The sequence below is a fragment of the Dipodomys spectabilis genome, unplaced genomic scaffold (assembly GCF_019054845.1).
Source record: "Dipodomys spectabilis isolate Male_0828 unplaced genomic scaffold, ASM1905484v1 ptg000119l, whole genome shotgun sequence".
In the NCBI taxonomy this organism is placed as follows: Eukaryota; Metazoa; Chordata; class Mammalia; order Rodentia; family Heteromyidae; genus Dipodomys; species Dipodomys spectabilis.
The window spans coordinates 4,855,398-4,882,243 of NW_024870796.1; the positions used below are offsets into that span (position 1 = coordinate 4,855,398).

General features: G+C 50.8%; 1 protein-coding gene across 1 annotated transcript in view; it reads left to right on the forward strand.

The window, feature by feature from the left end:
• LOC122115484 (proton-coupled amino acid transporter 1) overlaps positions 1 to 24,959 on the forward strand; it is a 32,711-nt gene extending 7,752 nt beyond the window's left edge. The window contains exons 2-11 of the mRNA XM_042688984.1: positions 3,265 to 3,409; positions 9,674 to 9,764; positions 10,786 to 10,874; positions 11,373 to 11,468; positions 11,667 to 11,751; positions 12,426 to 12,644; positions 15,340 to 15,438; positions 16,513 to 16,679; positions 18,189 to 18,358; positions 24,156 to 24,959. Coding sequence (XP_042544918.1) covers positions 3,270 to 3,409; positions 9,674 to 9,764; positions 10,786 to 10,874; positions 11,373 to 11,468; positions 11,667 to 11,751; positions 12,426 to 12,644; positions 15,340 to 15,438; positions 16,513 to 16,679; positions 18,189 to 18,358; positions 24,156 to 24,427 — 1,428 coding nt within the window. The 5' untranslated portion in view covers positions 3,265 to 3,269 and the 3' untranslated portion in view covers positions 24,428 to 24,959. The remainder of the gene's footprint in view (positions 1 to 3,264; positions 3,410 to 9,673; positions 9,765 to 10,785; positions 10,875 to 11,372; positions 11,469 to 11,666; positions 11,752 to 12,425; positions 12,645 to 15,339; positions 15,439 to 16,512; positions 16,680 to 18,188; positions 18,359 to 24,155) is intronic.
• The last annotated feature ends 1,887 nt before the right edge of the window (positions 24,960 to 26,846 follow it).

Here is a 26,846-nt window from a genome sequence, read left to right on the forward strand (position 1 = left end):
TAGGCCCTGGATTCAAGCCCCATGATGGATGCTCTCCCCCCAAAAAAAAGACTCCATTTATGTCATTTATGTTCGCATAAACGATTCTGATCTCTGACTTTTGGAACTATTTTAGCCCACACCACCTGTTCCTCCATCACTCTCAACGTATTTGGAGTCTAAGATCTCGACAAAGCACGTGATCCAAAGGCCCCATGTTGATTGGTGATAAAGGCAGACCCAGACCTTCTGACTCACATAAACCAATTTTCCAGCTTTTATCTGCATAGTGGGAACTTTCCCACTTTGCTTCATCTTGTATGTATTTTCTCTGGAGCTATGTGACAACTTTGAAATCCTCTAGGTTGGGGGGGAAAAAATCACACACACACACACACACACACACACACACACACACACACACTCTACCACTAAGCCACATTCCCAGCCCTTCTGTGGTTATTTATTTTTTTTAACCACGCATCAAGCAATGCTGGTGTCCTGCCCTTGACCCTTCGGAGCTGCGATCAGTCTTTGCTCAAACAAATTGGCTCACTTCTGACATTTTGGCACAATGGGGAATGGGCTAAGACGGGTCTCCCCAGGTTCCTGAGAGAGTGCCTCACACCCAGGCTGATGTCCAGCCACCTGCGGGCAGGGCTGGAGCCAGTCTGCCCTGGACCAGAGGCATTATATTCGTCATTTTTAAACGGCAATATTCTTGGCAGGAAATGGACCTTATTTTAATACCTGCTCACAGCACCCGGCCTGCTTTTACCAGACATTTCCAGCTCCACACGGCCCATCGGGCTGGCTGTAAACTGAGGGGCGGGTGCACCTGTGAAGTCTCTACCATCAGGTTCCAAGATTCTAGAGGGTTCTCATTTCTCATGACTCCAGAGGGCACCCCCTCCATCCCCATTAGAGAATCCCCCATCTTCTCTTCGCCAGAGGAGCAGTATGGGGGCGCCCACCACTTCCTATCATCGGGCAGCTGCAAGTTTTTCTACTCATCCTCTTTAAACAGGAACTGATCTGTAAGCGTCCAAAGGAAGAAGTGCAAGCCGGGGGGAGCAGAAAAGGTGTGACACCCGTCCTGTGCACTGTGTGAAGGTCACTGTTGACAGGACAGGTTAATGAGCAAAACCCAACATGGGGACTCAGAATGGCCGCTCTCCAGGTTCTTTGTGGCTTCCCTGTGTAGCATTTCCTTCCTTCCTCGGACAGTTGTGGGCCCTCTGGACGAAGGAGGAAGGGGTGAGCCCCCCCTCCCCCTGGGGTGCCTGGCTGCTTGGGGAGCAGGGTTCACATGGGGTGTGTGATCTGTGACTTGTTTCAGGGGAGATGGTAGATAGGAGACCAGAGGACGGGAAGGGTCACACAGAGCACTACTTCGAAGGAATCTAGTCTTCTTTGGTTCCAAGTGCTCAGCACCCTCTTTTACTCTGTGTGTGTGTGTGTGTATGTGTGTGTGTGTGTGGTCATGGGGCTTGAACTCTGGGCCTGGGCACTGTCCCTGAGCTCTTCAGCTCAAGGCCAGCACTCTACCACTTGAGCCACAGCGCCACTTCCGGTTTTCTGGTGGTTTATTGGAGATGACAGTCTCACGGGCTTTGCTGCCTGGGCTGGCTTTGAACCACGATTCTCAGATCTCAGCCTCCTGAGTAGCTAGGATTACAGGCGTGAGCCACTGGTGCCTGGCATGGGGGTGTCATTTTTAAGCCTCGAAGTCCCATGGAGGGCAGATGCTGAGATGGGGCTGGGGGTGGGAAGGGGGGAATTAGGGTCTGAGACTCAGTTGTGTTCTACCTCTTGTCTTGGCTGCTGTGTTCGTATGCAGAAAAGAGGGCTGAAGGCCTACTCCAGGCCTCCATTTGGCCTCCAGTTTATACAAGATGGCCCTGGGGCTGTGGCTGTTGGTGGGTGGTAACCCAATACAATGTGAGCAGAACTGGATGATCTAGAGGATTTCTTTTATTTTAATTTTTAATTATTGTTATAAAGGTGAAGGGCTGGGAAGGTGGCTCAGTTGCAGAGTGCTTGCCTTGCATGCATGAGGCCCTGGGTTCGATTCCTCAGCACCACAGAAAAAGCTGCAAGTGGCGCTGTGGCTCAAGTGGTAGAGCACTAGCCTTGAGCTGAAGAGCTGAGGGACAGTGCCCAGGCCCAGAGTTCAAGCCCCACAACCAACAAAATAAATAAAGGTGATACACAGAGGGACTATGGTTATAAAAGTCAGGTCATGATGTACATTTCTTTTTGGACAATGTCACCCTTCCCTCGCTGCCTCCCAATTTTTCCCTCCGTCCCCTCCCACAAGTTGTACAGTTCATCGTCACTAGACACATAGTGTCTAGTGAGTACCACTGCTACATTTGTTCACCCTTTGGTCCTCCATTTCTGGGCCTCCCCTTAACCCTCCCAAAGACAGATAAATGAACAAGACAAAAAGAAAACAAAAACAGCAACAGAGAATAAAACACCCTTTTGTTTCCATTTCCTGGAGTTCATTTCAACACATTTTATATGATCTCCTTCGTGTTCCTCTCCTAAGAATATCTGGAGGGGATTTTTGCTTGTGTTTTTTTATTTTTTATTTTGCCAGTCCTGGGCCTTGAACTCAGGGCCTGGCCACTGTCCCTGAGCTGCTTTTACTCAAGGCTAGCACTCTACCACTTGAGCCACAGCTCTACTTCTGGCTTTTTCTGTGTATGTGGTACTGAGGAATCCAACCCAGGGCTTCATGCATGCTAGAAAAGCACTGTACCACTATGCTACCTTCCCAGCCCATCTGGAGGGAATTTCTTGTGAGCACAGGTTCTCTAATGAAGGCAGAGGACAGAAATGGGTCCTCCCGAGACACATCCGTATTCTCCATCCTGGAAGGTTGTCTCTGGGGAAAGGTAGCTGTGGATTGAGGCTCGAGGCTCGCAGGCACCAGCGGAAACCTGGAGGACTTCCTGGAGGCAGCGTTCCCCACCCTGCCCTGCCACTGCCTCATCTCTGCTTTGCTCGGGTGCACTGTGACAAATTTAGACATTTATGAGTGGTACCATGGGGACCAGGGAGGTGGAGGGGTAGAGTCTGAGCATGCCCAGTCTGCCCTGTGTACTTTGCACTTCTTACATATTTCTCCCTCCATAACTGGGGCCCTCATACTCAGTCCTGTAGGGCAGTCACTGTGGGTGGCTGTGACAATGACTGCTTCGGTCTCCGAGCCCACCCCAGGCATGAAGCTAAAGGCCCCAGCGAGCAGAGATCCTCATTCTGACCCTCTTCCTCCAGCTACCATGTCCACGCAGAGACTTCGCAATGAAGATTACCACGACTACAGCTCCACCGACGTGAGTCCGGAGGAGAGCCCCTCGGAAGGGCTGAGCCACTTCTCCTCTGGCTCCTACCAGCGTTTCGGGGAGAGAAACAGCACTACGTGAGTCGTTCTTGCTCTCTGTCCTGGTGGTGGTGGGGGTGGGCTTCGAACCTGCTACTGTTTGCTTCTCTCCTCTCCTCTCCTTCCTTCCTTCCTTCCTTCCTTCCTTCCTTCCTTCCTTCCTTCCTTCCTTCCTTCCTTCCTTCCTTCCTTCTTTCTTTGTCATGGGGCTTGAACTCTGGGCCTGGACGCTGTCCCTCAGCTCTTCAGCTCAAGACAAGCGCTCTACCACTTGAGCCACAGCACCACTTCTGGTTTTCTGGTGGTTTATTGGAGATAAGAATCTCATAGACTTTCTTGCCCGGTCTGGCCTTGAACTGTGATCCTCAGATCTCAGCCTCCTGAGTAGCTAGGATGACAGGCGTGAGCCACCAGCACCTGGCTGTCTGGTCCTTTCTTATTCTCAGCTTGGTCAGGGCCAGCAGGCCAGGGGGTGGGCTGGAGAGAGTGTACAGCTGAGAAAAGCTTCTAGAAGGCCATTGTGTGTGTGTGTGGGGGGCTCCCTCGCTCCCATCTCTCTCAGCCCCCACTGGAAGCCCCCTAAAGCAGAGAGTCACCCCCAAACTTCTGTCCCCAGCAGCTGATCATGGAGGAAACTGTGCTTTTGCCTTCCCCCACCAGGGAAACTGAGATCCCCAGGACATAGCAGGGCCCAGGCTAGCCCTCTCCCTTAGGTGGCAGACAAATTGAGGGTGTGCTGGGGAGCAGGGGCTGGCTGTGTGTGGGGGCGCAGCTGCCCTGATCGCAGCCTGTGACATTTCCCAGCACCCCAGTGCCCCATCCTGGGCAAGATTCAATGAACACGCCTTTGGTCCCCTGACCTTATCCATCCCCTGAGGGGACTATGGAGCCCCATCCCAGAGCCCCTTGCTGGGGTAGCTTTCTCGATGTTACTCTCCCAGCCAGGACCTATATGTCTTGTGACCTGGGGTGACCCTGGGGGACGTGGTTTGTCTACAGGACTCGCCCCGAGCCACCTCTAGCTAGTTTCTGCTGGCACAGACTTGCCTGAGAAGCGTGTTCCTCTTATGGAAAGCTCTGGTGGAAATCCCCCATCCTGTCTGCTGCAATCTGAGCAGGAGGCAGCAGTGGGGACCCCCCCCACACATCTTTTCCCTTTAACCTTATCCCCCTCCCCCCCCCCCCCATGGCCACCCTGGCAGAAGGCACTCTACTTCCCGCTGGAGACTCTCAATGGCTCTGCCAGAAGAAAAGTCATCTCCTTAGGGGAAAATCCTTTCTTTCTTTCCCTTAAAAAAAAAAAAAATTAGTGCCTGTTTTGGGGCTTGAACTCAGGGCCTGGATGCTGTCCCTGACCTCTTTTGCTCAAGGCTAGTGCCCTACTACTTTGAGCCATAGCCCCACTTGCGATTTTCTGGTGGTTCATTGGAGATAAGAGTCTCTCAGACTTTCCTGCCCAGACTGGCTTTGAACTACGAACCTCAGATCTCAGCCTCTTGAGTAGCTAGGATTACAGGCATGAGCCACTGGCGCTTCAAACCTCAGTACCTGGCATTTTCTTGGAATATGAAGGAAACGAACCAATCAGCACTCAAGACAAGCATCAGTGTTTGTGACCCCCATAAAAATGTTGAGCTTTCAAGCAATATTAGACAAAAGAAAAGCCAAATCCAGTGTGTCTACTATTGTGAGCTTGGCAGTTTTCCTTTGCATATAAACTGCTGATGAGCTTTGTGCTGATGTTAATGTCTGTGATTTCTCAGTGTTATATAATGAAAGGTATTTGTGTTTAGAAGAGCTGAATAACTCACAAAAATGTCCAAATAACCAAAGGATGTTAGGAAGTTGCATTCAGAGAACATGCTCACCAATGTTTTGTTGGTGGTATGGATGGTGTGTGTGTGTGTGTGTGTGTGTGTGTGTGTGTGTGTGTGTGTGTACATGTGCATGTTTATATGTGTCTATGTGTGTATTTGTTCCAGACCTTGAACTCAGGGCCTTGTGATCTTAACAGCTTCTTTCACTTGTAGATGGCACTCTACCACTCCAGCCATGCCTCCATTTCTGGCTTTTTTTGCTGGCTAATAGGAGGGAGGAATCTCCAAGGTTTGTCTGAGCTGGCTTTGAATCAAGATCCATAGAGTTCAGCCTCCTGAGTTAGCTAGGATTCCAGGCATGAGCCACTGGTGCCTGTCCAGAACCAATAGTTTTTAATGAAATAGAATATGAAGTTTCAATTCCATAATTGTAAATGGCTTTGAAGAAATGATCATATGCTTCATTTTGGAATAGTGTCAAAGAAAAATGACCAACTGCATGTCTAAAGCCATCAGATTGTCTTCATATCCATCCACACAACAGTGTTTCACAGAGGCTGAATGCAGACTCAGACACACACCGTCTTCTGTTATACAAAACATTCAAGAAAATGCTTTGTAAGTAAGACAGTGCCATTCTTCTCCATTTCCTTCTCTGGAAAAATGGGTTTGATTTCTCAAAAAAAAAATACACACACACACACCCCATATCAGGTGATTTCTCAAAAAAAAAAATACACACACACACACACACACACACACACATACCATATCAGGTGCCAATGGCTCACATCTGTAATTCTAGCTACTTAGAGACTGAGATCCTGAGGATCACAGTTTAAAGCCAACCAGGCAGGAAAGTCTGTGAGATTTGTATCTCCAATTAACTATCAAAAAAAGCTGGAAATGGAGCTGTTGCTCAAAGTGGTAGAGTGCTAACCTTGAGCACAAAAGCTCAGGGACAACACTGAGGCCTGAGTTCAAGCTCCAGGACTGGCAACAAAACGTGTAAAAAATTGAAAATATTATATATGTTAAAAGTTACATATACATATGTATGTATAATACATACATATGTATATATAGTGTATAATTTTTAACTATATATCTATATAGTATATATAATTTTAAATATTATATATATTATACATAGATCAGATCTATAGCTGCAGATAGAATCTGCATAAGCAATTGGTTGGGGAGGGGTCCTTAATTCATCCGAAAAGAAGGTGGTCCTGGGACCAAAATGTACATGAACTGCCCTCAGAGCAGATGGAACTTGAGAGATTGGCTGGGCCCTCCTCTTCCCCTGGCCCCCAGTGGATCTGTGTTTGGTAATCTCATCTTGGGGCTATCTATTGGAAAGAATCGTGGTGACCCCTGGACAGGAAGCCTGCCCAATTCTGAGCTGAACAGACCAGAGAGCCTACCACCTTGTTCCCCGCTAGTTCCCTCACTTCCTGGGTGAGCAGCAGCCCTGAGAAGGAGGGGGTGGAGATCGCCAAGTGTTTGTGGGGGATGATGGAGAGCTGGGAGGGACCCTAGGGACCCACAGAAGCCAGCTGAGAACTGTTTTGAAGAAGCCTTTGTCAGACAGAAGAGTCTGGAACACCACTTACCTTTGCACTTAAGTGGATTAAACATTTGCCAAGATAAACATTTAATAGGCCCATTATATCCTGGCTACAGTCTACTGATAATGTAGACCCTCTGCTGAGCTTGAGAGCGGGAGGCAGTCCCTTGATCCTTCCTGGAAATACTGAGGCCAGCTGGGAGATGGGATTTTCTGTCTGTTGGCAGAGGGAGAGAGGTCAGTGTGAAATGTCTTTACACAGAGTGTAGATGGCCCTTACTAATGGCCTTAATGGGTAATGAGGGAGATGTATTGCCAGGCACTGGTAGCTCATGCCTGTAATCCTAGCTACTTAGGCGTCTGGGCAAGGGAAAGTAAGACTCTTGTCTCCAGTGAACCACCAAAAAGGCTGAAAGTGGAGCTGTGGCTCAAGTGGTAGAGTGTTTGCCTTGAGCAAAAAAAAAAAAGCTCAGGGATAGCACATAGGCCTTGAGTTCAAGCCCTAGGACCAGCACAAAATAATAAATAATTAAAAATGAAGGGGCTGGCTGCCTTGCATGCATGAGGCCCTGGGTTCGATTCCTCAGCACCACATAAGCAGAAAAAGCTGGAAGTGGTGCTATGGCTCAAGTGGTTGAGATGAAGAGCAGAGGGACAGCGCCCAGCCCCACGATGGACAAAAATAAAAAAAAAAATAAATAGAAATGAAATCTACTTTGGGTTTCTACTGAATGGCAGATTTGAAAAAAAAAAAAAAGTGCAACCCTTACTTTTAAAGGAGTTAGATTCTCTGCAGAATTTCTAGACAGTACCAGAGGCCTCAGTGACTTAGGGTCAAGTGGTATTGAATTTGAACAGTTTCCTATTCTAATTTTTTTTTTTTTTTTTTTGGTTGGTTGTGGGGCCTGAACTCTGGGCCTGGGCGCTGCCCCTCAGCTCTTTAGCTCAAGACTAGCGCTCTACCACTTGAGCCACAGCGCCACTTCCAGCTTTTTCTGCTTTTGTGGTGCTGAGGAATGGAACCCAGGGCCTCATGCATGCAAGGCAAGCGCTCTACCACTGAGCCACCTTCCCAGCCCAGCTTCCTATTCTTTAAGCAGTCACAAGAGATGCGAAGTAGGAAGACAAGCCCATTCCTGATGTCTATCCCAACTCCCCCTTCCCCACGGAGAGACACCATGCTGTCTCTGCTGTCTCTATGATCAGGTGACCACTAAGGCCAAAGGAGCCCCTGTGTGTACCCTGGCTCTTCATCAGGATCTAATTATCAGCCACTGCCTTCTGACCATGGCCTCTTTCTCCCCAGAAGGGTACATGTGTCCTTCTAGTCCTGCTAACTTCAGCTCGGGGGTGTCCACCCTCTTCATTTCTCCCTGGCTTTTTCTTAATAATCACCTTCTTTTTTTTATTATAAACATATTTTTTATTGTGAAAATACTGTACAGAGGGGGTTACAATTACATGGGCAAGATAATGAGTACATTTCTTATCAAGCATTGTAGCCTCCTCCTTTGTTTCCCCTTCCCATCCCATCCGCCCCCTGCCCCCCCCCACCAAAGTTGTAAAGTTTGTTTTTCAACATAACAACTTGTACATCTCATTGTTGCAATGGGTCCTCCTGTATCCCTGTTTTAACGATTTGTTTTTTCCCTTCCCCTCCACATATACCAACATCATAGACAGTGAAAGCAGGGGTTATACCGTGGGGGAGGGACATACAAAGCAACAAAGAAATAATCTTATAAATATGTTAGAAACATCGCATGAAAGATCTCTCTTTTTTTTTTTTTGTCAGTCGAATAAACACCTTCTTAGTAATACCTTAGCATTATTCCTTGTGTTTCCTGAGACAGGACTGAATTCTAGAGCTGAGTCTTAATCCGAAGGATACTCATGACAGTTACAGCAGGTTTATTCTATGTGTGCACACACACCATCCTGGGACTTGAACTCAGGGCTTAGATGCTAGGTTCCAGGGTCTAGCCCTGAGGGTTCTTCCCATTCACCCCACCCTCACCCCCCCGGCCCCCCGCCCCGGTAGTGGGGCTTGAACTTAGGGCCTGGGTGCCGTTCCCAAGCTTTTGTACTCAAGGCTAGTGCTCTACCACTTGAGCCACAGCTCCACTTCCTGCTTTTTGGTAGTTAATTAGAGTTAGAGTCTTATGGCCTTTCTGCCCAGTCTGGCTTCAAACCCCAATTTTCAGATCTTAGCCAGTCCTGAGTAACTAGGATTATAGGTGTAACTAGGATTATAGGTATGAGCCACTGGTACCCAATTAACTTTTTTTTATTTTTTATTTTTTTGGTTGTGGGGTTTGAACTCAGGGACTGGACACTGTCCCTGAGCACTTTTGCTCAAGGCGAGGGCTCCGCCACTTTGAGCCACAGCGCCACTTCCGGTTTCCTGGTGGTGCATTGGATGTAAGTATCTCACAGACTTTTCCTGCCCGGGCTGACTTTAAGCTGAGATCCTCAGATCTCAGCCTCCTGAGTAGCCAGGATTACAGATGTGAGCCTGTCTGTCTTAGGTCCATTGTGTCAAGTGGTAGAGCACTAGCCTTAAACAAAAAGAAGCTCAGGGGCAGTGCCCAGGCCTTGAGGTGAAGTCCTAGGACCATCACACAATAAACAAAAACAAACACCGCGACAAGAGAATTTGGGCTATTGGTTATTTTCCCATTTTTTTCCCACACAGGAAGAACCCCTTCACAATCATTTTTGTTACCCTCTGTTGCTGTCTGGGGGAGCCTTTGCCATGCTCAGGGCAGTGGTTAGAAGCAGGTGCTCATAGAGGAAGAGGGGAGAGCGTAGAAGCGCCTGTCAGCCTCTGGTCTCGGGCAGGTTTGCATGGAGGAACACAGACTGAATGGCCTGTGTCCAGCTGACCATCCCTGCTCCCCTCTCCCTATTCAGATCGCTGCAGACATTGATCCACCTGTTAAAAGGCAACATCGGTACGGGGCTCCTGGGGCTGCCGTTGGCAGTGAAGAATGCCGGCATTTTGGTAAGCATCCATGCTGCTGGAGAGAAGTGTGAAGACAAGGCAGTTGGTAACTTTGTTTTGTTTTGTGCTCGTACTGGGGTTCCAAATCAGGGCCCAGGCTCTGTTCCTTAGCTTTCTGGCTTAAGACCAGTGTTCTACCACTTGAGCCACACTTCTGCTTCCAGCTTTTTGCTGGTTATTTGGCGATAAAGAGTCTCTCATGGATTCCCCCCCCCCCCCCCCCCACCTGGGCTGACTTCAAAACCATGATCCTCCAATCTCAGCCTCCTGAGAAGCTAGGATTGCGGGTGTGAGCCTTGGGAGGCTTTGTGTCCTTGTATTCATTCAGCCAAGAATTAATTGACAGCGTTTTACTGGGGCCTCTCTGTGTGCCAGGCCCAGTCTAGGCTCTTAGAAACTGCATCCGGGCATTCAGCACATCAGCAGAGAGCCCTGTCATCTTGGCGATCCTCTGGGACAGAGAAGATGGTCTCCATGTGGCCCAGGCAGTTTCTGTCCATAATCTGAACTTAATGTGTCAGGGATAGAAGGTTTGCTCACTTTCTGCAGTCCTCAACCCCATCTTCAGTGGTCAACTCTGAGAAGCGTGTATCTTCTTTTTATCGCTCACTTTCTGCAGATCATCGGCCCAAAGCTATTGCAATTTCAGAGGTGGGGATCATCTGTCCTCAGCTCCCCCAACCCCCTGATGGGGTCTTGTGCTCAGGATGCCTTCTCCTCCCCCATACCCCTTACCCTATAGCTGGGGAGCTTCTATTCTGCCCATGCATTACAGGCTAAGCACACACACTCCCCCTGTGCTGGTCTTGTCTGCCAGATGAACTCTGTGGCAGGTATGGCCCAGAGCTCCTCTCTCCCAGCTGATCCCCATGAGTGCATTTTCCTCTCGTGCTGGCCCCCCTCCCCCCCCCCCCCCCGTTCTGCCTGTAGACATGCCCGGGTAGCATGTTATTATTGACAGATCACATCTCCTGCAGGTCCAGGCCCGATTGAACCCACTAATCTCTCTCTGTCTCTCCAGTTGGGTCCCCTCAGCCTGTTGGTGATCAGCATTGTGGCTGTGCATTGCATGAGCATCCTGGTGAAATGCGCCCACCATTTCTGCCGCAGGTGAGGGCCCCCAAACCACCTACACCCCTCCCCCCCGCCCTCACACAACGCCACCTCCTTGCTTCCCAGGGGCTCTGCCTCTCCCATTTGCTTAATGTCATGGGTTAAATTTACTGAAGTCTAATAGACATAGCCCCATTCTTTGAGTGTGTGTACGTATGTGCGTATATGTGTGTGTGTGTGTGTGTGTGCGCGCGTACACCAGTCCAGGGACTTGAACTTAGGGCCTGAGTACCGTCTCTGAGCTTTTGTGATCAAGGCTAGCTCTCAACCACTTGAACCACAGCTCCACTTTCAGCATTTTTTTTTTTTTTTTGCTAGTTAATGAGAGATAGGAATCTCACCGATTCACAGATTATTCCTGCTGGGGCTGGCTTTGAACCTTGATCCTCAGATCTCAGCCTCCTGAGTAGTTAGGATGACACGCAAGTGCCAGTGGCTGTTACTCTCATTGTTTAACCCACCTACTCTGCCCTTCTGTTCACCACCCTCTGGCAGGCTGAACAAACCCTACATGGACTACGGGGACACCGTGATGTGTGGGCTGGAAGCCAACCCCAGTGCTTGGATCCGGAGCCATTCCCACTGGGGAAGGTAACGGACTCTGTGTCACGTGACTCCCACCATTCTCCTCATAGCAAGCTATGCTTGGCTTGTGTCACCAGCCAGGAAGGGGAAGGGGAAGGAGTGGGTGTATCTTGGGGAAGTATTCTTCAAGCCTTCAAGCCATTCGGCTTTCTAGGAAGCTTGCTTGTTCTGTACTGATGTTCACGTCCATCCTCCTCATTGCAGACACATTGTAGACTTCTTCCTGATCATCACTCAGCTGGGGTTCTGCTGCGTCTACTTTGTGTTTCTGGCTGACAACTTTAAACAGGTAGGCTCTGGTTAAAAGAGAGAGAGAGGGGAGGGATATGCCAATCAAGGAATGGGGTTCCTTCTAAGCCAGTTTTTGCCAGTCGAAGACATCAGGTTTTACTCTTTATGTATACAATCTCGTTTTGTTACCTGAAGATCTGGGGTATTAAAAAAAACCCTCAGGATGGCCAGGTGCTGGTGGCTCATGCCTGTAATCCCAGCTACTCATGAGGCTGAGATCTGAGGATCTCAGTTCAAAGCCAGCCCAGGCAGGAAAGTCCATGAGAGTCTTAGCTCCAATTAACCTCCCCCCAAAAAACGCCAGAAAAGGAGCTGTGGCTCAAAGTGATAGAGTGTTAACCTTGAGCAAAAAAAAAAAAAAAGAGTTCAGGGACAGAACCTAGGCCCTGAGTTTAAGCTCCAGGACTGGCACACACACAAAAGCAACACAGAAACCTCAGGATAACTTCTCCATCTTTCTATCTTGGATAAGGTGTGACCAAGCCCAGCTCAGATAGTTGAGTTGCTCATGATAGCCAGGCAGATCTGTCCCAGGAAAGACCCACTGGCTGTAGGTGCCTCCCTGACCTCCACACACACCCTAGCCTTCACCCAGGATCCTCTTCTAGTGGGACTTCAGCTTGCTACTTTGTTCCGTGCTTTCCCCCTTTTCTTTTCTTGTCCTCGTTCTAGGTGTTAGAAGCTGCCAATGGCACCACCAATAACTGCCACCACAACGAGACGGTGATCCTCACCCCCACCATGGACTCGCGGCTCTACATGCTCTCCTTCCTGCCCTTCCTGGTGCTGCTGGTTTTCATCCGAAACCTCCGGGCCCTCACCATCTTCTCACTGCTGGCCAACGTCAGCATGCTGGTCAGCCTGGTGATGATCTACCAGTTCATCGTTCAGGTGTGGGCTCGGGCTCCCCATGGTCTCGTGAGATAACAGAGAAGTAAATAAAACAAACGAGTGAAGTATAAATAGGGGTCCTTAGTATGGCAAATACAGATTAGAGGTTTTTCTGGTGCTAGTCCTGGGCCTTGAACTCAGGGCCTGGGTGCTGTCCCTGAGCTTTTGTGCACAAGGCTAGTGCTCTACCACTTGAGCCACAGCTCCACTTTCAGCTTTTATGGTGTAGTTACTTGGAGATAAGAATCTGATGGACTTTCTTGTGGGAGCTGGCTTCGAACCATGATCCTCAGATCTTAGCCTCCTGAGTGGCTAGGATGACAGGTGTGAACCACCAGTTCCCAGCTGGAAATGTTTCTCTTTTTTTCTTTTCCTTTTTGTCAGTCATGGGGCTTGAACTCTGGGACTGGGTGCTGTCCCTGAGCACTTCAGCTCAAGGTGAGCACTCTACCACTTGAGCCACAGTGCCACTTCCAGTTTTCTGGTGGTTAATTGGAGATCAGAGTCTTGCAGACTTTTCTGCCCAGACTGACTTTGAACCGCGATCCTCAGATCTCAGCCTCCTGAGTAGCTAGGATGACAGATGTGAGCCACCAACAACTGGCTTGGAAATGTTTCTTTTTTCTTTTTCTTTTTTTTTTTTTTTTTGTGGGGGGGGTCTGGTCATGGGGCCTGAACTCTGGGTCTGGGGGCTGTCCCTCAGCTCTTCAGCTCAAGGCTAGCGCTCTACCACTCGTGCCACAGCGCCACTTCTGGCTTTTTTCTTTTTGCTTATGTGGTGCTGAGGAATCGAACCCAGGGCCTCATGCATGCAAGGCAAGCGCTCTACCACTGAGCCACCTTCCCTGCCCTGGAAATGTTTCTTATAAACAAATCTATATGATTTCTTCATAGGACCTAGGAAACAAAAGTTTTCTTTTTCTTTTTTCTTCTGAAGAGATTACTATATCGTTGTTTTGAAAGCTTCCAAAGAGAAGCCTGCTGCAAAGATTAACAAAAGACCTTTGATTCACTCCAGATGATTCTATCACACTATTGGGCTGTGCTCCAGACGTATCTAAATACCTGTTTCATGACTTGGCTTAGATGAGCATCCTGCAAAGTACTTCATGCTAAATGTCTGCTCACCTTCTTGTAGCAGTAGTGGGAAGGTGTTAGAACCTTCAGGAGATATGGCCTAATGGGAGGAAGTGAGGTCATTGGAGGCGGGCCCTCAAAGAGGGGAGGTATTGGGATTCTGGCCCTGCTTCCTGTCTGCCATGAGGTGAGCAACTCGTGCCTTTTGTGGTGATGTTCTAGACGCAGTTCCCCAAAGCAACAGAGTTATCTCACCCTGGACAGAAAGCTATGAAGCCATGAGCCATAGTAAACCCTTCTTCATCGTACCTTGCTAAGTAAACCCAACACAATCAGTAAACCACACAATCAGTAAACCAATTTAGAAACATCTGTTAGGAGCACTAGTAAGAGTCTCCTCCACAGAGTAGATTTATTGCTTCTGGAGGCTGGGAAGTCTGGGAAGGCATGGCGCTTGGAGTCGCTTCCCAGCAGGGCAGAACAAAACACATTCCCTGCTTCATAACCACCCACTCTCAGAACAACCAATCTAGTCCCGTGCAAGTGAGGACTTGCTTAACCCCTTGACAAGGAACCCCAGTTCATGAGAAAATGATGGGTCCCATGGCCTTGCACTCACAAGTCATGTGTTTCCCTGCTGACCTCCCTGGAAGCCCAGCCTCAAATCCCCCCTCTCCGACCCCTTAAAGGCACCACCTCCCAGAATGGCCACTTTGGCAGATTTCAACATGAACTTTGCAGATGCTACGGCCATAGAAGCTTCTAAATCAGTTTTTACTTGAAGTGGTACCTTGAAAGTCTAGTTCTTCAAGGACCACAGCTTTGGTGCCACCCACCCCTGGCCCCGTCCCTCTCTCGGTGACTGTCCCTCCCTGGGGATCCCCAGGGGACACTGGCTCTGGGACTGACTCCTCCTCACCAATACAGCCTCGTCTTCTTTATCTGTGGCTCAGATCACGCATAATATTCTGTGAAATTGCCGGTGTGCAGCTCATTACTTAGTGGATTGCTTTCTTAAGGGCAGTTTAAAATGCTTTAGCTTATTGATAGTTCTGCTCAGTTTTTGTTTTTGTTTTTGTTTTCATCTCCCTCCCCCCCCCCCCCCCGAGTCCTGGGGCTTGAACTTAGCACCTAGATGCTATACCTGAGCCATTTTTTTTTTTGCTCAAGGCCAGTGCTCTACCACTTGAGCCATAGCTCCACTTCCAACTTTTTGCTAGTTAATTGGAGATAAGAATTTCCTGGACTTTCCTGCCTGGGCTGGCTGTGAACCCCAATCCTCAGATCTCAGCCTCCTGAGAAGCTAGGATGATAGATGTGAGCCACCAGCACCTGGCTTTATCTTTTGATTTCTACTTGCATTCAATATCTATGGATGGGGTGACCTAGTGAAAGAATCGAAAACTCTCAACATTTGGCACATTGGGCTAGGCTTCCCTTGAACAAATAAAAGTTTTCTCAGCCTGAAGAGAAAAAAAAAAATCGACCAAGTCCCCAGATCACCTGTCCTTTCAGGCTTTCTCCCTTTAGGAATCTGAGATTTCAGAAAAGGTGTGGCCTCTTCGATTTGAGGGCTTCTGATCCTGAATCTCTGCTTACCTTTGGCTCTCTTTCTCAGAGGATCCCAGACCCCAGCCACCTACCCTTGGTGGCATCGTGGAAGACCTACCCTCTGTTCTTTGGCACAGCCATTTTCTCATTTGAAAGCATCGGAATGGTAAGTGGCACTGTGACTTGGGCCCCCAGTGTCCCCTGGGAATCTATACTGTTTACCCAGTGTCCCCTGGCACCCTCCCTGTCCCCACTGTCGGACTTAACCTCCGGGACTTTTCTCCTCGTGAACAAGTGAACCGTGCTGCAGGATTCCATGCAAGCTGCCAGCGCCAACCTTTTTTTGGCGGGGAGGGGGAGTGGTTTGGGTGTCTGGCTAAGCGTGGAGAGAGGTACTATGGTTTGAAACTCAAGAACTCATACTGGTGCTCCACCACTGAGCCGTGCCTCCGTCCTTTTCTTTTCTTGTGCTGGTTTTTTTGTTTTGTTTTGTTTTTTGAGCTAAGGGTGACAGGTGCATACCACCACACCTGTAATCATGGAGTCTCGTGGACTTGGCTGCCCGGACTGTCTTGGAACCATGATCCTCCTTAACTGAGGCCTCTCCATCCTGGCTTAGGATGATAAGCATGTACAGCTAGGAGTAGTGGGTCTTGTGAACTTCGCTGTCTGGACTGGCTGGGACCATGGTCCTCCCAAACTAGCAGCGGCAGCTTATGAAGACCTCACGGTCCCCTCCCCTCCCCTCTATGCCCTCACCATTGTGAGGGATCTGTGCTCTTGCTCAGGTCAGTGAGTGGAACCCCAGGCAGCTTTTGAGGCAGGAAATGGGCCAAGAGCGTTTGTCTGTTCCCACAGGTTGGCTGGGAGCTGTGGTCTCAGGTCAGACACTGGGGGCGCTGTTGAGTGCCACACACCTGTGCAGGGTTGGGGGGGCCGGGGACAGACCTGCCCTGGGCCAGCAGCCTGGAGTCATCCTGCCTCCCCTTCCCCTCCATGTCTCGGGATTCTCACTTAAGCCAGTCAGCTCTGGAGTCCCTTCTAGACCTTTCCAGCTGCTGACGGAATAACTTTGATGCATCCATTTTTTGTTGTGGTTGTTGTTGTTTTTCTTATCGGGAGAGGGAAATGTACTTTGGGGGGTCTGAGAATAATTTTGTTTTTGGATGGTTATATTTTGATTGGCTATTCACTTTTTTCTTCGTCTTCTGTGCTGTCCTTCCTCCCTTACTACTCGTAGGTTCTGCCCCTTGAAAACAAAATGAAGGACCCCCAGAAATTTCCAGTCCTCTTGTTCGTGGGGATGGCCATTGTCACCGTCCTCTACATCAGCTTGGGGTCCCTGGGGTACCTGCAATTCGGTGCCAACATCCAAGGCAGCCTTACCCTCAACCTGCCCAACTGCTGGTATGTGGGGGAGGGGGTCAAGGTGTGGGGTGGTGGCAGAAGTTCGAGGTTCTCGGCCCTCACACGCTGCGTGATTCCTGCTTTACGTTGATTTCATGCATCAAGCCATGACCTGTGAAGACATTTCCCGTAGAGAAATCCCGAGCCCCAAGAACCAAGAATCATGGATTCCACTCCCCCTCCCCCACCCACCATTCCCATTACACCATTGTGCCAAGTCCTAGGGCTTGAACTCAGGCCCTGGGCACTGTCCCTGAGCTTTTGTGCTCAAGGCTAGCACATCTACCACTTTGAGCTATAGCTCTACTTCTGGCGGTTCATTGCTGGTTCATTGGAGGTCAGAGTTTTACAGACTTTACTGCCCTGGGCTGGCTTTGAACCATGATCTTTAGATCTCAGCCTCCTGAGTAGCTAGGATTACAGGCGTGAGCCACCGGTGCTTGGCTTAGTAATTCTCTTTCGAAGATGAAAACCTCATTGTGGAGAGGCGCCGTGAGCAGATACTGAGAGCTTTGTTAGTGTGGAAGGGATAAATGGAAATAATAACCTCTTGGCCAGCCTGGCTAGTTTGCCTGTGTGTGCCATTAGGGGCTGAGGGGGGACCAGATAAGGCAGATTGAGGCACCGAGGGTAGTTTTGGTGAATAGCATTGGTGTTCAGGCCAGCCTGCCTCAGGGTGATCTGCCTATGGTCTAAGAACTAGAGTTCAAGCACGAACAAGTCAGTGCCCATTTCACACCTAGTAAAAGACCATATTTGCATACATCCAATGAAGGAGGCCGGCTGACTCGCTGTCTCATGTGTGAATCTGGTTCAGAGAATTCTGGGAAGGTCCGGGGAGGAGGATAGTCAGTGGGCCATGCCATAGGAGCAACGTTGAGTTGTGAGAACAAAGCAGATTCCCATCAGAAGCCAGCCAGGCAAGGAAAGCCCATGAGATTCTTATCTCCAAATACCTAGCCAAAAGCCGGAAGTGGAGCTGTGGTTCAGGTGGTAGAGCACCAGCCTGGGGCAGAAAAAGCTCAGGGACAATGGCCAGGCCTAGAGTTCAAGCCCTAGTACAGGGCTTGAAAAAAAAAAAAGAACAGCCAGTCCACTGTCCATTGCGTTCCAGACCCTGGTGGAGGAGGAGTGGCGTCAGAGCCCCACTGAGCCTTGGACCCCCAGCAGGGAAGGGCTGAGGGTCCTGACACATACACCAGCAGGCACACAATGCTTGCAAGTCCCTGGAAATATCAAAGCTACCAGGCATGAGCTCCACGGAGCGCCATGAACTACGTCACCCATGTGCCCGCTGGTTAAACCTTTCCACTGCTTCCCGTCCTTCCTTCTAAAGTATCCAGGGTTTCCTGTTTCTGTGTCCGTGTTGCAATTGTGCACACGAGATGAGAACTTAGACGTGAAATTGTTGGGTTGGAGTTCACGGGGTCTGGCGGCTTGGCCAATAGGTGTCTGTAAAGGTGCAGAGCCGGCCAAGCGGGGAACAAAGGGGTGCTGATCTCCCTGCAGGCTGTACCAGTCAGTCAAGCTGCTCTACTCCTTTGGCATTTTCTTCACCTACGCACTGCAGTTCTACGTCCCGGCCGAAATCATCATCCCATTCTTTGTGTCCCGAGTACCCGATCGCTGCCACTTACTGGTGGACCTGTTTGTGCGCACCATGCTGGTTTGCCTCACCTGTGAGTATAGAAGGCCCTGTGGGTCTACGCTTCCCCCCACCATCAAAGGACAACTAGTCCCCAGTGCTCCCAGGAGAGAGGCTACAGGCAGACATGCATGGCTTTTTTTTTTTTTTTCCTGGTCGTGGGGCCTGGGCGCTGTCCCTCAGCTCTTTAGCTCAAGGCTAGCACTCTAGCGCTTGAGCCACAGTGCCACTTCCAGCTTTTTTTGCTTATGTGGTGCTGAGGAATCAAACCCAGGCCTTCATGCATGCAAGGCAAGCACTGTACCACTGAGCTACCTTCCCAGGCCAGCCATGGCTTCTGAGTGGAGGCGTACCCAGGGATTGCAGTGAATTGGTTTGTCTGGATTCTACGGGACCCGGGAATGAGGACAGTAGTTGGTGGACATGCTGTAGAATGCCATAGAGCTGCGTGTGGTAGCACATAGCTGTAATCCCAGCACCGGGCCTGGCTCCTATGACTTTAAAAATAGAACAGACTTGAGTATTTTTTCAAGATGAATGATTTGAATGTTGCTTATAGTTGGAGGAGTCAGAAATGACATTTTTGGCTGTCAGTGTAAAGAAGGCAAGCAAAAGGCTCTCCTATGTCTGTCTGTCTGTCTGTTTCTGTTTCTTTCTCTCTCTGTATGTGTCTCTCTCTCTCTGTATTTCTTTTATCGTTTCGTACTAAGGATTGAATCAAGGCAGGCACTCTACCACATGAGCCACATCCCTAACCTCTTTTTATGTTGGTTATCTTCAAGATAGGGTCTTTTGTTGTTGTTGGTGGTGGTGGTTGTGGGCTTGAACTCAGGGCCAAGGTACAGTCCCTGGGCTTTTTTTTTTTTTTTCTTGCTCAAAGCTACCATTCTACCACTTTGAGCCACAGCTCCTCTTCCAGTTTTCTGATGGTTAGTTGGAGATAAGAGTCTCGTGGACTTTCCTGCTTTGTCTGGCTTCAAACCTCAATCCTCATATCTCAGCCTTGTGAATAGCTCAGATTACAGGCAAGCAACACCAGCACCTGGCTAGGATAGGGTCTTTCTTTATGCCCAGACCGCACTAGACTGAATCTTCTTACTTATGCATCCTCATTACAGGAGATGATGGGCATACACTCCTTCACCCAGCCATTGGTTGAGACGGAGTCTTTTGAACTTTGATGCCCGAGGCTGGCTTCAAACCATCTCCACTTCCCAAGTAGCTAGGATTGCACGCCCAGATTATTCTTTTTATCCACCTAAGAAACAGGACCCGATCTGGCTGTAGCAAGCCCTCTGGGCCCTTGCTGATCTCTCATTTTACTTCTCCTGAGTCTCCACATGCAGAGAACTCCTGCTGATTGGATCTCACACAGCTCTCCTAAAGATGTAGTACCAGCAGGGTGGGGCGGGCAGGAGACAGGGCAGACAGCTTGGGTTCACCAGCCTTGGAGAGCCACGGCAGCCTGAACTCCTGGCTTCTTCTACATGTGGCTCTTCTTTGGGCAGTGTTCAGGGCCTTGGGCAGACCCAGTGGTGTGGAAAGAGCCCTCAAGGAAGCTCATTCAGGGCTCAAGTGACTGCAAAGGCGGAGCACACACTGTCTCTTACTTTTCTGATACATTGCCTTAATGTGTGTGGGCGAGGTAGCTGTCTGCCCTTTGCCAGCAGCACTTGAAGGTTTGAATGGAGTGTGTGTGTGTGTGTGTGTGTGTGTGTGTGTGGTGCCAGCTCTGAGAGGGCCCAATGGTGTCAGACAAAAGGATGAGAATAGTTGAAATAAGTTGCCTTTATTCCCACACCCCAAAGTGGATCCTGTAGGAGAAGCAGGGCTGCATCTTAAGCCTGGCTCCCTGATTCTCCAGAACCTGTACTTTCCAACTTAGAGGCCTCTTTTGTTGTCTCGCCATGCTTTTTTTTTTTTTTTCCCCCCAGGCTCGGTGGGGGCTGGGCCTCACCGTGCGTGCTTCTGCTGAAAGACGCTGCTGAGCGAGCTAGGGCTGTTTTTGATCTTCGAGAGCATGCACCTGCCTTTCCCTTCTGTGGTCTGTCGTGGCTTAGTACCTAGCATCTCATCCCATTAAAGAAGGTAGCCCCTTCATCTCTGAGAGCCCCGTGGCATCCTCAGCTTCCTGGAGACTTTGAAGTCGTTGGATGGATCTCTAGGGCTGCCTGCAGGGTCTTTGTGCATTTGCTCTGTTCTTCTAGAGGTGTCCAATGTTGCTTGCTATGGCATTTAGATTTTTTTTGGGGGGGAGGAGGGTGCCAGTCCTGGGGGTTTGGATTCAGGGCCTGAGAAAAAAAGCCACTTCTGGCTTTTTAGTAGTTAAATTAGTAAGAGTCTCACAGATGTTCCTGCCTGGGCTGGCTTCAGACCACGATCCCTGGATCTCAGCCTCCTGAGTAGCTAGGATGACAGGTGTGAGCCACTGGTGCCCGGCCGACATTTAGATCTTGTATCCACTGTAGCTTCTTGAGCATGCTCTTTGCCAGTAAGAAGAACACGGCTTGTTGGAGCCCAGGATCTGCTCCTGAAATGACGCGACCAAATCAGGACCAAGCAATGTCTTTTTCGTTGTTGTTTTTTTTTTTTTTTTGTCAGTCATGGGGTTTGAACTTGTGGACCTGGGCTGTCCCTGCGCTCTTCAGCTCAAGGTGAGCGCTCTATCGCTTGAGCCACAGCACCACTTCTGGTTTTCTAGGGTTTTAGTGGAGATAGGAGTCTCACGGACTTTCCAGCCCGCGCTGGCTTTGAGGTATGATCCTCAGATCTCAGTCTCCTGAGTAGGTAGGATTACAAGCATGAGCCACCGGCGCCCGGCTTAAGCAGTGTCTTAAAATGGCACAGTTAGGTAGGGCAGGCCTTAGAAATCTTCTCCTATTTGTTTCCCAAGCTCAGAGAGAGTGAGCAGTTCTGCCCTGGGCCCCACAGCTTGTGAGAAATAGGATGGCGATACCATAAGCTGGCTTTAAGCATTTTTGTGACATGCTGTATAGGGCTCTGGGTTTGTTATGTGAATGATCTCACGGGGCTGTTTGCTCCCATGTGGCAGATGAGAAGAGTCAAGGTTTTGGGTGGGAAGTGGGGGCAGTGACCACATCTCTTTATGTAGAGAGAGCTAAGGGCCCAAAGAGGCCTTCATTTGCTCACAGGACAAATAAAAAGCCTGTATAGCTGGACACTGGTGGCTCACATCTGTAATCCTAGCTACTCAGGAGGCTGAGATTTGAGGATCACGATTCAAAGCCAGCTTGGGCAGGAAAGTCTATGAGAGTCTTTTTTTTTTTTAGGTGGGGGGGTCCGGTTGTGGGGCCTGAACTCTGGGCCTGGGCGCTGTCCCTCAGCTCTTCAGCTCAAGGCTAGCGCTCTACCACTTGAGCCACCTTCCCAGCCCTCCATGAAAGTCTTATAGCCAGTGAACCACCAGAAAACTGGAAGTGGCGCTATGGCTTAAGTGGTAGAATGCTCGCCTTGAGCTGAAGAGTACAGGAACAGCTTTCAGGCCCAGAGTTCAAACCTCATGACTGACAAAAAAAAGCCTGTATCCTCCTCTCCTCCCCTCCCCCTACTTTCCAGACATTGATTGGAAGTGCCCTGGTGTCTGATCCATAGAAGAAAGGAAAAGGAAGAAGGATGGCTGAGCACCCAGAACTAGTTCTGAGCTTCTGTGTCCCCCGAATCTGCTTTGTTCTTTTTTTATGTTTTTGGTCGATCATGGGGCCTGAACTCTGGGCCTGGGCACTGTCCCTCAGCTCTTCAGCTCAAGGCTAGCACTCTACCACTTGAGCCAAAGCACCACTTCTGGCTTTTTCTGCTTATGCGGTGCTGAGGAATCGAACCCAGGGCCTCATGCATGCAAGGCAAGCGCTCTACCACTGAGCCACCTTCCCAGCCTCCGCTTTGTTCTTGAACATTGAAACCCCCATCATATTCCCTTTGGTGACACAAAAAGGTCCAGGACAATTATGGTGGGCTTGGGGAAGCCTCTGCTTTCTACCACCCTTCCATCCCTCTTTGTCTTTCCTTCATCCCTCCTCTGGGAGTCCTGTGTTTTCTCACTCCTTCTATCTCTGAGGTCCTCATTTCCTCCTGGCATTCTCCCAGCCTTTGGCCCTTTGGGCCTGGTTTCCATGGTGACAGTAATCAGGGAGTGGAGTCAGGCCCTGGCAGCTGGTCAGGCTCTGGAAAGAGGCGAGCATGAAGGACTGTATTGGGATTCAAATTCATTTGCACACCGTGTGGTCCCATCCACTTTCCAGAAACCAAGTTCAAATCACCACCTGTGCAGAATGCACCTCAGGAGTCGCTGGGCTGAGGCTGAGCATGGGGCGCTGTCTCCTAAGAGGTTACCGGGGAACCCCACAGTGGGAATCTCAGTCCATCCATGTTCGGTTAACCCGCAGGTGGATTGCCTTTTTGCCGCTGCATCCCAGGGCTGTGGGTTCGGGACCCCCAGCCTCACGAAACCTGATTATGGCCACATGATCATAGTAGCACTTCTATTTTGCCCACAAGAAAATGGGGAGTGTCCCCCAACTCATGAACAACACCGGACTGGAGTGTAAAATTCAAACCCAGAGCCCACAGTCAATCCTCAAATAGACGTGTAACACACTGGCCTCTGCCTGCCCAGTGGGAAGACCACTTAGGTGAGGACACTGGGTGCAGTGGACCCCAAGAAAGGGTGGAGTTTCTCCCCTTTGCTTGAGATACCTCAGGGGACAGTCCTGGGAGCTGTTCTGTAAGGAGGCCGCGGGCATTTCCTGAGACAGTCCACTGTTCTGGAAATGCGTGTGACGTGGGCTTCTCATCGTAGAGCTGGACTGGGAGGGGAGCACTGAGGTTTTGAATGGCCAGTACCCTGGGTAGTAAGGCGATGAGCAGTTGCTCAGAGGTGGCCCAGCCCCTCTTCCGCATCATGGCCTTCCTCCCGCGGCAGAGACCCGATTGCCCTGGAATGTAGGGCAGGGAGATGGAAGCCAAGCCTGGCACCGTGGTGCCTGTCTACAATCCCAGCACTCAGGGAGGCAGAGGCAGGAGGATGGTGAGGTCAAGGCCCATCTGATCTTCAGAGTCAAAGAAAAGGTCGGGCAGGCGGGCAGGTGGAATGGAAGGAAGGGAGAAAGGGAATGGAGGGAAAGAGAGGGAAGGAAGGGAGAGAGAAAGAAAGGGACAGCCGGGTACCAGTGGCTCATGCCTGTCATCCCAGCTGCTCAGGAGGCTGAGAGCTGAGGATCGTGGTTCAAAGCCAGCCAGGGCAGGAAAGTCCATGAGACTCTTATCTCCTATAAACCACTAGAAAACCGGAAATGGCACTGTGGCTCAAGTGGTAGAGCGCTCGCCTTGAGCTGAAGAGTTGAGGGACAGCGCCCAGGTCCAGAGTTCAAGCCCCACAAAAGAGAAAGAAAGAAAGGAAGAAAGAAAGAAAGAAAGGAAGGAAGGAAGAAAGAGAAAGAAAGAAAGGAAGGAAGGAAGGAAAAGAAGGGAGGGAGGGTTTCTGTCAAGAAGGAAAGGAAGGAAGGAAGTGGAGAGAGAAGAAAGGAAGGAGAGGGAGGGAGAGAAGGAAGGATGGGAAAGAAGGAAGGAGGGAGGGAGAGAAGAAAAGAAGGAGGGTAGGAGGGAGAGAAGAAAGGAAAGGAAGGAAAGAGGTAGAGATAGGAAGGAAGGGAGGGAGGGAAAAAGAAAGGGAAGAGAGAGAGAGAGGATCTTCATTTTCCCTGGAGCTCTCCATTGCAGAAGCCGGGCGGACGCTGGCTTGGCTGTGGCCAGTGCGTACCTCGTCCAGCAGGGGGCAGGTCTGACCGCAGGCATTGCTCTCCCCCTCCCCGCAGGCGTGCTGGCCGTGCTCATCCCCCGGCTGGACCTGGTCATCTCTCTGGTGGGCTCGGTGAGCAGCAGCGCCCTGGCCCTCATCATCCCCCCGCTGCTGGAGATCACCACGTTCTGTGCAGAGGGCCTGAGCCCCCTGCTCATCGCCAAGGACGTCCTCATCAGCAGCCTGGGCTTCGTGGGCTTCGTGGTGGGGACTTACCAGGCCCTGTATGAGCTGATCCAGCCAAACAATGCCCCCATCTCCCTCAACGCCACCCATGCCTCTGTGTAGCAATCTGAGGGACATTGCCCCCCGTACCTGTCCCCCAGAGCCTCACACGCGGCCAGCCTGTGGGGAGAAGACGGGGACTATGTCTGGACGCCCCTGCCTTTGGCACTGGGCGGGTCCCATTGGGCCAGGCAAGCCCGAGGTTGGGGCCAGGGCAGGGTCTCAGACCCAAGGGACCGTCCTTCCCCTGGTGACCATGTCGTCACTGCCCCTATGTACTTTTATCTCTGCCTCTGATCCTCCCCTCCTCACACCCTCCTCCCTCGCCTGCCTGCCCCCCCCCATCATATTATTCCTTCTGCACGGATCACTTTATTTAAGGCGGGGAAGGGTGGGCGGGGCTTCCTACACCTCAACGTTTTCTCCTGTCCTGGGCCAGGCCTGGATTAAATGAGTGGCGGAGTCCCCCCCCCACACCCTCTTTCTAAAGCCAGGCTTCTTTCTCAACTCCCTCCCAAAGGTCGTACCTCAATACCCGTTTAGCTGCTCAGCACTTGGGGTGCTGGGATCTACCTAGGGGTTTATAAAGTAGCCTCCCCCCCCCCCCCCCCCAGCGATCCTTCCTCGTTCCCTCTTTTCCAAAGCTGGAGGTCTGAATGTGCATCTTCTCTCTGGCTTGCCATGACACCCCCCCCCCCCGGCTGTCCACACCTGCTGTCCCCCACATTCCCCCCACACGGGTCCCCATTGTCTCTGCGTTCTCCATTCTGATACACCGTCCAGTTGGCATATCTATATGGCAGCTTAGGTTTCGCTGGGAGATGCTGGCTTACGATCGGGGCGATCTCTTTTTCTCTTACTCGACTCCAGGACCTCTCCCCGGTGCCTGGCCCGGTGCCCACACGGCCTCCGTGTGGAGGCCAGGGCTGCCTCCTGCAGCCCACTGGAAGCACTCAGTCAGGAGATGCTTCCGTGTGCACTAGCCCGGGGGGCCAGGGCACCGAGTTCCATCAAGGCAGGCTTAGGTGGCGGTCGCTTTGTGCTTCCATGTGGCTAGCAAATGAAGCCCGTGGCCACAATCACTACCTTTTGTGCGGGAGACACCATCCATGTGGCTGAGCGCCAAGAGATGATGTCACCGCATATAGTACCTGATGCTACCTACATGTGCTGGGCTGTCTACCCTCAGGAGGGCAGAGGCTGGAGAGCAGGGGACAGGGGCTGTGTACCACCTCTGAATTTGTCCACACGCCGTGGGCTTCCAAAAAGCCATTGAACACTAACTGTACCCCATCCGTCCCCCAGCCAGCCTCCAATGAGCTGCCTCCAGTTGGGCCTCCAAGGGGGGGGAAAGGTGGCAGGGAGTGGGGAGGGAGGGGAGCCTCTTCCCTCCGTGTGTCAGGAGGGTCCCCAAGGGCATCCAACCATGCTGCTTGTGCCTGTGTGGCAGTGGGCAGCATGCCCCTTCCACACCTGACCTGACCTCGAGCTACGATTTTACCTTGAGCGCCGTGGGAAGGAGTCAGCAAGGATCGATCAGGGTTTTTGGTTTTTTTTTTTTTTTTGGTGCTTTTTCCAAAGTTGTGAGCGCCCCCCCCACCACCATATATACGCATTTATTGCTCAGCCTTCTCTCTCTTTCTGCTCCAATAGCAGCTAAGTGACTTCCAGGCAGAGGGGGCTTAGGAGAATGGTGTTCTTCTCCCATCCCTTCTGCTCTGGGGTGGGGTGGGGGTGGGGGGGGATGTGTGAGGTGCTCACGTGACTAAGGGTTTGGGCTGGGGAATCCGCAGAGGTCCCGGCCTCTCCAGTCCCAGAGAAATGACCAAAGTGGGTCCCGAAATTGGCCCCCCTTGTTCCAGGCCTGGCAGGTCAAGCTGTGCGTTCCTGCTGGCGGGGGGGGGGGGTTACCCCGAATGGGGCTCAAGGCAGAAACCTGCCCTTCATCTGGACCCTAGCTCTGCGCAGATGATACACTGGTGCTGCTAAGCCCCTAGGCCTGAGAAGGCTGATGTATGGGGAGCCGGCTCAAGCGTTAGGGTGTTTGGTTTTTCTTTTGTGCTGGTACTAGGGCTTGCATTCAGGGCTTCGCGCTGTCCCTGAGCTTTTTTCACTCAAGGCTGGTGCTCAACCTCTTGATCCACCACACCTCCACTTCCAACCTTTTTTTCTTTTCTTTTTTTTTGCTGGCAAATTGGAGCTAGGAACTCCCACAGATTTACCTGTGGGGGTTGGCTTTGAACTGTGGCCCTCCGATCTCAGCCTCTTGAGTAGCTAGGATGACAATGTTAGGACTTTCCTATGGCCGGTGTATTTGGGCTCCTGGATCAGACAGTTTGGCTGCAGGGCCCTTTCAGAAATCCCAGGTAGACCCACAAGGGCCCTGGCCCAAAATACCCGGATGGAAAGTAATTTGTTCTCAGAGTGACAGGGTAAAGGATCTGCTGGACAGGCCACCAGCAAAGCCACAGGGCGCTGACTC